General features: G+C 34.7%; 1 protein-coding gene across 1 annotated transcript in view; it reads left to right on the forward strand.

Moving 5' to 3' along the window:
• FBXL13 (F-box and leucine rich repeat protein 13) overlaps positions 1 to 12006 on the forward strand; it is a 265142-nt gene that overhangs the window by 153987 nt on the left and 99149 nt on the right. Inside the window, exons 10-11 of the mRNA XM_074195296.1 lie at positions 1720 to 1837; positions 1928 to 2090. Coding sequence (XP_074051397.1) covers positions 1720 to 1837; positions 1928 to 2090 — 281 coding nt within the window. The remainder of the gene's footprint in view (positions 1 to 1719; positions 1838 to 1927; positions 2091 to 12006) is intronic.

Raw genomic sequence — 12006 nt, forward strand, 5'->3', positions numbered from 1 at the left:
CACTTCTGCTCTGGTCAGTTCTCTAAGTTGCAGAGGAGGGGAGTGACCTCGCCTGGGAGTCTCAGGTTTCCCCCTTCTCACAGTGCCTTCTCTCTGAGATGACTTTCTGTTTATATTATTTATATATGATGTGCACAATTTTTGGTCTGTTTTCTTTCCTGTCTTAATGTGAGCTCTTTCAGGGCAGAGATCATACTTTTACCTTTCTTTGTATCTATAGCACTTGGTACATAGGCAGCATTTAATAAATGTATATCAACTATTCCTTCTTCAGAGATAGTTGTATAAGTTTTGGCAAGTGTTTTGGTACACTTCAACTATTTGCTGGTGCATTCAGTTGTGGGGGAAAGCTCAAGATGTGGGCCTATATGCATATCCCCACAGAGTTTTATACACGGACTCATAAACATTTAATTACTTTGCGTTCTTGAATTTCCCTGTGAAATTTTCCAGTGTTCTGCAGTTATTTTTATTTTATGGTGTAATTTAAATTCAAAGTTTTAGTCTATAAAAGTGGTTTGGAGCTTGTCAGAGTTAGAGATTGGGTGACAATACCCACCAATTATGGCAATCCTTTTAGGTGTTCCTCTTCTCATGATTTTTTACACTAAGGACATGACTTCTTAAGTCACTTCCCTCCCCCGCAACCAGCCATTCAATTGCAAGTATGTTAAATTAGTGTTTAAATGGTATTTGATGTTCTTTCCTCTGAAGTAAACTTTATTAGAAAGTTTGACCTATATTATTATTTACCAAAAAATGGTAAAAAATATTTGAAGGCTATTAGTGAGTGAACTAGGATGGATTTCTTTTAAATCACTAGTCAAGAAAATTCATTTCATATTATCTAATCTTTAAAACTGATATGTTGAGTGAAATTTTTTAGCAGAAAATTGAAGTTTAATTTAGTTATTTGAGTAAAGTTGATAATTTTTAGAGATGAGCTATCTCCAATTTAACCATATTTTTGCCATGTAGTAGTAATATAGCTGTCATTCAAACTAGATATTTAAAATTTGCAAAGAAAGAAGTTCATATATTTTGTATTTCTAAGTCAATATATGTATAATTAAATAAACATTCATTTCAAGAAATAAATTTAACTGATAAATTTTCAAAGGCCAGGGAACTGTTATAATCACTTAAAACACATGAATTCCTTGGTTAATCCATTCTAAACTGAGAAGAAAAATTAAAACCAGAAAATGCCTTCTCCCCACCCCTAACCCCGATCTATAAATAAACTGAAAAAAGCAAAGTGAAGGATGAATTTGCTACAAAACCAAGTATTTTCTCTCATGTTGTCTTGGCCAAGTTTTTGTTTTTAATCTACATTTCACATTAAAAAATTTATTTCTTGAATTGTTCATTTTTGCCCTGAAATTTCTTAGAATTGTTATTATAAAAGAGTGATTGTTAAAGGCTTCAATAGACAACTTTTTTCCACCTGGTAAGGATTGATCCACATTAGAGAGAAGGCTGGAGCCAGAGGACCTGCATTTGAATCTAGTTCTGCCCTTTACTACCTGTGTGACCTTGTACAAGTCACATCACTTTCTCTGGATTGTGGTTTCCTTATCTTTAAATCAAGTGGGTTAGACTTTGATGTGCCCTCTAAGGTTCCTTTCACGCTCTAAATAAATGGAAGGTTTAGTTCTACATTTGCTCTTGACGCTAGAGGTTTGTTTTAATCATCTTTTTTTTCCCCTCTTCTTAAAGGCTTTAGTTGAAAAGTGCAGAAACATTACATCTGTGGTAATCATTGGTTCACCACATCTCTCTGATATTGCTTTTAAATATCTTACTGAATGCTCACTTAGCAAGATTCGAATTGAAGGTCAGTGACATTGTTAAACTATTTCAACACTATTATTTGACCTTGAATATTAATGGTAAATGTGATGCCTTTGGGTCTATATTTTAACAGGGAATAATCGGATCACTGATTTAACTTTCAAATTTATGGATAAATGTTATGAAACTCTCCACCATATTTACTTGACTGATTGTGGGAGAATTACTGATGTCAGCCTTAAGTCGATTGCTAATTTGAAACATCTTCATGTATTGAATTTAGCCAATTGTAGAAGGTAATCTGATTTTTCAATGAACCAACCATTTTGACAAAAGTATTTAAACCATAATGATATGATTAGATGTTTAAGACACTGCCAAAAACATTGGAGTGATCCAATGAATAGTTTTGAGATACATAGCCTCAGTTTTCCTTTGATAAAATGAAATTGATAAAATGAAACATTTTGTACTACTTATTAAAAAAACTATAAAATCATCCTGTTTGTAAGTCAAATCCCAACCCTATTAGAAGGGAGTTATAATTACCATTTAAATTATTTTGTTTTCCTAGCATTTTAGTGTACAATATCTCTTATGGCAAGTTCAAAGCACCAATCCAGAAAGAGGACAGTGGAATATAACAGCATTCTCCATATAATACCAATGATTGAGTCAACTAAATAATCTTGGTTTTATTAAATTTAATGATACATGTATGAAAGACATTCTAGAAAGGAAATGAGGATACAGACTTTAATATAAATCTCTACCCTAGGACATTTAAAATCTCATAAAGGGGACAAGATATATCCAGGACATAATAATAATACACAAGTAAATAACCACAGTAAAATTAAGTACCAACATTCATGGTAATAGAGTAAAAAAGGGAAACATTAGTTTGGGCTGCAGTATTAAGGGTATATCTTCATAAGGCAGTCAGATATGAACTAGATCTTGAAGGACAAGTAAAGTCTGGTAGAAAGGAAGGAGAGAAAATTCAGGTGAAGGAAACAGCATGAACTATGGTGCAAAAGAGAAAATCATCACTGTTTTCAGAGGAAAATGAAGGGACCAGGCTGGTATTTCTGCTGGGTTATCATGGGACATAAGATTAAATTCTACTACATAAGAAAAATTCTACTACTCAGATTGATTAAAGAGGAGCTAGAGTAGTAGAATTTAATCTTGTAGGAAAAGGGGTGAGGAGTTTTTTTCTGTCAAGGGCCATTTGGATATTTATAACATAATTCACAGACTATGTTTGAGCAAACGTTTAATTAATTTACCCCTAAAAAGCTCTTAGATTTATTGAGTTTCGAGTTATACCTGTGGTTGCTGTGGCAGTGCCAGACCAAATGATTTCACAGACCTTATCTAGCCCACGGGCCAGACATTCCCCACTCCTGCTGTAGGTAATGAAAAGACAGTGGCAACTTTTGAGCAAGTGAAGAGGCAAAAGATGTGTCATTGTAGGAAGCCATAGGTTAAAGAGCCAAAGAAGAGTCGTTGTCTTAGGAAATGAAAACAGACAACCCTTAGTCTTTGTACCATTCCCTATCTTGAAGTAGGAAACTGAGAAAGAACAGTTGTATAAAGGCACCAAGTATGAACTAATAATTTATTTATTTTTAGAAAGATTTTATTTTGAGTTTTACAATTTTTTCCCCTATTCTTGTTTCCCTGCCCCCACCCCCACAGAAGGCAGTCTGTTGGTCTTTACATTGTTTCTATGGTGTACATTGATCTAAGTTGAATGTGATGAGAGAGAGATCATATCCTTAAGGAAGAAGAATAAAGTATAAGAAATAGCAAAATTATATAATAACTTTTTTCCCCCCTGAAATTGAAGGTAATAGTCTTTGGTCTTTGTTCAAACTCCACAATAATTTTTCTGGATACAGATGGTATTCTCCATCACAGATAGCCTCAAATTGTCCCTGATTGTTGCACTGATGGAATGAGCAAGTCCATCAAGGTTGATCATCACCCCCATGTTGCTGTTAGGGTGTATAGTGTTATTTTGGTTCTACTCATTTTGCTCAGCATCATGAACTAGTAATTTTTTTAAAAAAAGCATTATGAAGGATTAAAATAATATAACTCACTTACACTAGAAAGGGATTATCTGGCATTGGCAGGTATGATCTTGACTGTGCTTTCCCATCTGATTCCATGAGCTTCAGCTATTTCTGCAGGAGACAACAAGCACAAGTAGGGAAGAACAATGCATGAAATAAGTTTTAGGATTATTGACTCAATGGCATCAAATGGATCAAAAGCATCAGAAGGAGAAAAAATATTATTCAGAGAAACCAATTAAGAGGCTCCTACAGATATCCAAACAGGAGATGGTGAGGGTGGAAGCAATGGAATAGGAGACTCAAGGACAAGAACCTAGGCAAAAACCAATGGGTATTTGGAAAATCGGAAGGGAAGGAACTTCTGAGGTCATTGAGTCCAACGTATGTATTGTATAAGTATCTAATATATATACATATGGACCTTCAAGGATTAACAAGGCAGCCCACTTGACTTTGAGACAACTCTAATCATGAGAAAGGTTTTCCTCCTTGTTTTCAGGAAAAATCAGTTTTTCTGATATGTATTGCTTCCTCTTCTATCCATTAGGAACAACTAAAACAATTTCTCTTCCACCATGATGCCTCTTTAAAAATGCTTGAAGAAAGCTATAATGAACTTTATAAATCTCTTCATTTGTCTGAATACTCCAATTTCCTCCAACTAATCTGTAAATGTCACAGTGTCTTGTCTTTTTAACATCCTTGGTGCCCTCCTTTGGTTGTATTTTAGCTTAACCACATCCATCCTAAAATATGGTTCATAGAACTGACCACATCGTATCCTGACCAGGACTGAGTAAGGTGGGACTCTCCACTTCCTCATTCTGAAAACCATTCTATGAATGCAGTCACCGATTGCCTCAGCTTTTCTGGTTAAAATGTCAGATAGCAGATTGAGTTTGCAGTTCATCAAAAAATAAAACAAGAAACACAGGAATGGTTTGTCTAGCTACCACTCTCCTATTCTAGACTTAAAGTTGATTCTTTGAACCAAAATGTAAGACTTTCCATTTATCTCTATTAAATTTCATATTATTAGCCTTGACCCAGTTTGTCATTTTGGAATCATAATTCTGTCATACAATTTACTGTTAGTTATCTTCAGCTTCATGTTACCCGCAGATTTGATAAGTATGATATCTAGACTTTCATCCATGTTATTCTTAAATTGCATAAGGAAAAAAACTAAGATTACAGTTCTTCTGCATTCCACTAGAAATCCTAGTTACAAAGTTCTCTACTTCATAGAGAATACTGGACTTGGAATTAGGGAGACCTACATTCAGGTCTGGCCTCAGATACTTAATATATTTATGACCTTAGGCAAATCACTTAACCTCTCTCTTCCTCAGTTTTCTCAATTCAAAATGGGTATAATAATTACAAAAATTAATAACAATAATAATAAAAACACCTCCCCTCCCGGGTTGTTGTAAAGTTCTAATGATAATATTTGGCATGAGCTCAGGATTATTGCTTGCTTCCTTCCTTCCTTGACCACATTTTGAATATAGTTATTTATAGGTTTATTTTCACCTAACTGTACTATTATTCAGTATATGTCTCTCCATCTTTCCCACAATGATTTCACAATCTAGATATCTACATTTTGGAATCTGGATATTTTATGAATACAGTGTTCCTGATCTACCAATTCAATGATCTTGTCTAAAAAAAGAAGCAAAATGTTACCCTAGTATTTCTTGTACAGTCACGCTGTTTGTGGTATCACAACTTTCCAGTCTACATATTCAGAAACTATGTCCTTAATTATAGGATGAAGATATAGTCTGGACTTATAATTTTATTTGTGTGGGGAACTTCCTAGTGAAGAAATTCCTTTATCAATTCAGAATGGCACTTTCTCTGAAATTTATAGCTTAGAGAGATACCTAAAACACTGAGGTCAGCCCAGGGTGACAGAGGTCTTTCTGACTTTTAGATCAGTTCTTTATTCACCATGCCCCAGTGCTTCTCATACTTTTAATATTATGTTCCAGAAGCCTGCCAGAAATTTTCAAGAAAGTCAGGTCTACTGGTTTATAGATTTAAAAGTCCTCTTTCCCCCCCCCTTTTTTTTTTGAAAAATTGGGGCAGTATTTGTATCCCTCCTATTCTTTAGCTCAACAATCACTCAAGTTCTTTCATTTCCCTGAGGTCTAATTCCTTCATGGCTGCTGCCCTGAACTCATTGAGGGAAACTGGATGCTGTTATCATCTCCTCACTAATCTTATATTACAACTCATTTGAACAATTTTTAATTCTACACTTTCTAGTCAAAAATTATCCTTCTTTTTAGGAAAGAAACAAATCTATGTTTAGTAGTTCTGCCTGCTCTCCACTGTCTGTCATTATGACCTCATTCTCAGGAGGCAGAGCCCCTAATCATTGCCTTGATCTTCAATATCCCTTTTAAAAAAAGAGGACTCATTCTCTTTTGGTCTTTGCAGCCAAAGTGAGCCATGGTATGTTCCAGACTTTATTGTTCCTGAAACATTTTTGTATTTATTTTCAATTTCTCTTCCTGGTCTCCTACTCTCCCCTACTGCTATCAGCACCCTTCTCCCTCAATTGTTGCTTTGTTCTCTTTAGATAATGCTCCTTTCTCCTCATTAAAGTAATATGTGTGTATCTTCAAAGTTCCATTTTTGGAAATCCTCTTGGAGATGGGAGAGTGGAGAGGAGAAGAGTGGAAAAGAATAGCTCCATAGTTAGAAAACCTAGATTCAAGTGCCCTTATGCTTCTCTCTTTGTGATTTGGGTAAGTTACTCTTTCTGGACTTCAGTTTCTTCATCTGTAAAATGAAAGGGTTAGAAAGATGGCCTCTGAACTCCCTTGTCACTCTAGATCCTCTCTGAAGCTGACTCATCCCATCAAATTTTAGTCCATAGGCTCAAATCTACTTTTTCCTTCTAATTTGATAATCTGATGCTCCTAAAAATCAAGGTGCACTTAAGACTCTGTCAAGCATTTTCTTCTTTTATCACCAATTCTCGCTGGCATGCTTGCTTTTTTCCAAGGTTCCATTCATTTCCTCTTCATCACCTAGTCTTTCTCTATTGGTCAGAAACAGGTCTAGATTAGCAACCCTCATCATTTTATTTGACTTTGAAGAATAAAACTTTTCCTGTTGAGGAAAAGGTGTCTTTATCAGGATGAAGGAAGAAGATGGCTAGAAAGATGATGCCAGCATTTTAAGTCTAGGTGGATTCAAAGAAGGTAAATAAGACATAGTAGATATGAAATTGAATTCATAGTCAGAAAGACCTAGGTTTGAATCTTGCTTCAATCACTTAATAGCCATATATGATTCTAGGTAAGTCATTTAACCTCTCTTGGCTTTAATTTCTTCATCTATAAAATGAAGAAATTGAACCCACTGAATTACAAATTCTCTTCAAACTTTGATATAAAATATGGAAGAATAAGGTTTCATTGAGAAGAAAAGGGATGTTCAGAGCAAAGCTTGAAGTGAGATAAGGCAGAGAGGAGGGATAATGTATTAATTCTGGTACATGTTAAGTTGAAAAGATAGAGATACATCCAAGTTCAATAGATATGGTAATAATGCTTAAGTAAAAAAGATAAAACTGTTTTTTTTCTATTTTTTCTATTTAAACATGTTCATCAATTGGTACTGACAAAGTCACACAGAGAATGTATGTGGGATATTAGTAATTTAATGGATTTGCATGCCTCCCAGTTTGTTTTAAGGACATATTTTAGAAAAGGCAAAATTGAGAATGGGTGGGAAATATTTTCCTTAGATTGAGAGTTTAAATGGAGTAGCTGAATTAAGAAAATTAATCAAAAATGCAAGAATCTGTGTGCCAGTCCTGGATTGTGCTAGAAACAGAGAAGCAGAATACTGGAATGTATGTATATGAAATGATATATATACAAGAAGAGATGTTATGTTAGGGATGGAATGAAAATGAGTTGGCCTTGGAAGAGGATAAATCACCAATGTGAGAAAATCTTTATTTTATGGAATCATATTTGAAGTCATGTGGTATGGTAAATAAAAGCTAGTTTAATAGAAGATGCAACTGCTGCCCCCTCACCCCCCGTAGAATCTCTGCTCCAGCAGTTCTTTCTAACCCTTAGAGGCACTTAAGAACCAACATTAGTTATTTTTCAAGTGCAGATAAGTTAAAGGGGTTTCAGAAAGTTCTAAGCAGAATTCCTCTATATCTCTCTTAGAAAGAAGGGTTCAGAAACAATCAATGAAATTATAGAAGAGAAAATTTTCGCTCATATTGTATCATAATAAAAGTTTATAATTACCATAAAAAGGGGAGTGGATCTAATCTCAGCCAGGTTTCCCCAGTTTCGTTCTACTGCCATCATCTTGGGAATAAAAAAGGGAAGGATCCTTATAGAAACTCCTGCTTCCAACTTCCCTCCCTTTCATCTTTCGTACTTTTTTTACATATCTCCTTATTCTGTTTATATTCAATGAAACATTTACTAAGCACCTTATTAGATGGAAAATACATAGATATTACATAAACTATGTGAATATTTAAACTTTACAATGTATTCAGTCAAAGACTATCACCAATATGGTTTCTTGGTGTTAACATATATTTAGAAGTCTAAAATGTATGATGGTCAGTGTAGTACAAATTTTAAAATATAAAAGAGTCCCTGTGAGCTGACTTTTTACCCACTTTTACTCCATTTTCACCCTTCACTCTCAAAACTACCCTCCTTAATTCTTCTAGTTTCCAGAAAGTTAGGTCATTGCCTTCTACCCCTTTTGTTCCACTCTGTGGGCTTCTAATTGAACTTACACTGAGGATGAAGCCACTTCTTTTACCATATATTCCTGGTTTATTCCTGCTTCTAACCCTAGAAAATAATATCTTTTTATTCTGCTTTCACTTTCTTCCTGGCTTGTAATATAGATTCTACTTTCTCTATTTTCTTCTTAAATCTCCTAGTTAGTTTATCTTTCTTCTGTTTTTAATGTCTTGTGCTATTCTATTTCACTCTATAAATCTTCCTTGAACTCTGTATCTGCCATCTTGTATCTGCCAGCCTTAGTTTTTTCTCCTCTTCCATTCTCACTGTGCATTTTCCCACCCACTCTTCTCTCAAACCAACACGCATTTTTTAAAGGACTTTGTTGTTCAGTCATTGTCTTTGGCACTAGTGATGCAGATACAAAAGTGAGATAATCTCCGCACTTGAACTGTTTATATTTTGCTGAATTTTGCTGATTTTCTGACCTTTTAGCCAAATTGCAGATGAGCCTCTCTGAATTGGGCTAGATTAATTCTCAGACATAGAGGCCATTACTAGATCTACACTGAAAGCCTCTTTAGTTTAATAGGATCTGGCAAAGCATGTATTCTGCTAGCACAGGCTTCAAGAACCCAGGCTTATATCTAATATGAGGCACTGGGGAGAGACTTTTGGACTCTCTTCTTCCTATCCTTTTGATCCTATGGTACTTTACCTGTACCATATACTCTTATCACATCCCCTGTATTCACCTTAAAAAATCTAATAGTATCACCTTCAGAGTTTTCATGACACAAATTTCATTTCAAAAATAGCTTCTAGTAGCTTTGAATATATCCTTACCAATACTTAAGCTGGGGATATTTTTTTTCCAAACTCATAATTCTTTATGGGTTAAGAAAAGGGTGAGAAAATTTTAATGTTATTGGTATTGCAAAGAATTTTAAATATTTTAAGCTTTCAAAATAATTTATATGCTGCGTCTCTAGCTTATTTAATTAGATTCCATGATAAGGATATGTATGAACCCGAGGTTTCATCGCATAGAGTAGGAGTGGGGAACTTCTGGCCCACAGGCTGTATTGATGTAGCATTGCCAAGGCAACCTCAGGGAAGGACTCTAAATTCAACAAATCTAGCAGCTTTTTAGAGGTGAATTAATTAAATATTTGACCAAATATAGCTCACAAATGATGTTATATATATCCTAATGTCCCTTGGCAGAAAAAAAGGTTTCCCACTCCTGACAGAGAAAGACTTGGAAAAAGACCACTACACAGGTGTTCCAGAGTTCTGTTATTAAAACTTAAACCTCCACTATAATTGTTGAGGCAACTTTATTTCCAAATACCCATTTTCTTCTACCTCATAGTTTAATTCTACTCAAGTTTTCATGATACTACATACCATTTTTTCAGTGAGTAGAAGCAATTACATAAGCAAACCAGCAAGGTTTTTCCATGTTGTAATTTTTTTTCTCCTTTTCATTTAATAAATACAGTTAGCATTCTTAAAGGAAGTAGTGAAGTGGTAAAAAGTCAAGAGAACAATTAGGCCACTCTCCAGAAATTGGTGTTCTCATTTTAAATACATATATATATATATATATATATATATATACATATATATTATATATAATTTCATTGAAAGATTGAAAAGAGCATAGAATTGGAAAAGTGTCTGCCCAACAAATAGTTTGTAGTCCATTGTTTATTCCTGAATTTACTCAGTGCATTTTCCCATAGAAATGGAAGTTAGGGTCCCAGACCAGCAAAAGGCTATGTTACCCATAACATGGTTGAGGTGCTAATAGTTTTTCTTTAATTATACCTTATCAGAATAGGTCAGTATTTAATTATAAAATACACTTTGAGCTCTAATAATAATGAAATTCATTAGTAGTAAATACTTCAGCAGTGATGAGGGTGGGTGTATGAGAGGGTATGTATTTCTTATTAATTCACTATATTTCTATAGCAGCATAAGAAAGAGACTTTTCCAGAGCTATATTTGACTTGATAAGAGGCATTTTTTGGATCACTCATTTCTCAGCCCTTTTTAAAGAGGGAAAGAAGACCAGTTGTCCCAACAGGACAAGGACTTCAGATTTTGACTTCTCTGATGCCCATTTTTATGACTGAGTTCTTCCCAAGTTGAATTTTTGTAGATTGGAGACCCAGCAGCATTAATTTACTTTTTTTGTAGAAATAAACAAATGATAGCAAGTGTAAAAGAGAAGACTGCAAGTGGAACACCAAATACTGAGTCCTCTTTTCCTTTCCCTGATCTATTTCTCCTTCTTGTGCGCAGTGTTTGGCACACAAAGATTAGTTTAATGATTGATTATAATGATGGGTATTGGCTCTTGATGAGACCAATAAAGAAATAAAGTTGCCCACTAATTACTCCTTTGGTTTTTGGTAACAGAGGCCTTTGTGGTATCTTTTTATGCTTATTGTATTTTACTTTTAAGTTTGTTTGGTAAAAGCAGATGCTATACTGATCAAGTTTGTGTTGTTGGAACTTAGAAATGTGTATATGGTGAAATCCCATATTTAATGAGGGATGATTTTCCCATCACAATCACATATGATATGGGGGTATCCTTCTGTGACTCAAAGGGAGACAGAATAGACATCTTTAGTCTCTTTTCCTCCACGTTGCTGTAAGGAAGGCTTAAGTTCTTTCTAGGAATAGCTGGAGGTCACTCTGCTCAGAAAAGGGAAGTAGAGGGCCAGGCTAAAATTTTATCTTTGCTTCCTTTTATTAATTTAGGAAATATGAATAAGTTCAAGTTCAAGCTAAATGCTAATTGCTATTAATAATGGGGAAAGAGGAGGACCCCAAGCTCTATATCAAAGGCCTGATCCCTTTCCTACCCCTAATCACAATGAACACATATAATACTTCTGCAGTACATATAACTTAGCCAAGAAACTCATTTATTCAAATTATATATAGGAGAATATATATTAAAACTAAATAATAAAGTAAAGGGACTCTCCCACTGGGACCAAAATAACTCAGCTTAATTGAGAAATTCCCAGATCTCATCCAAGGGGAATTTTCAGGAAGTCCCTAGAGTAACAATATGGGGGAAGGATATGATAGAGTCTGTCAGCTTCTTTCATGTCTTTCCAGATTCCTTTCTTTAATCAACCTATATAGGGCAGGGCTTTTATCTTCACCAATGAGGAAATTTTAAATTTTAATTTATTTAAAGCTAGGTAGTTATTAACTGTCTGAGGCTGAATTTGAACTTTGGAGTCCTTCTGACTCCAGGGCTGGTGCTCCATCTACTCTGCCACCTAGCTTTCACCCCCTTTTGTAATTTTTTTTTTTTTGCAAGGAGGTCATACGGCTAGGTAATCATT

The sequence above is a fragment of the Macrotis lagotis genome, chromosome 7 (genome assembly GCF_037893015.1).
Source record: "Macrotis lagotis isolate mMagLag1 chromosome 7, bilby.v1.9.chrom.fasta, whole genome shotgun sequence".
In the NCBI taxonomy this organism is placed as follows: domain Eukaryota; kingdom Metazoa; phylum Chordata; class Mammalia; order Peramelemorphia; family Peramelidae; genus Macrotis; species Macrotis lagotis.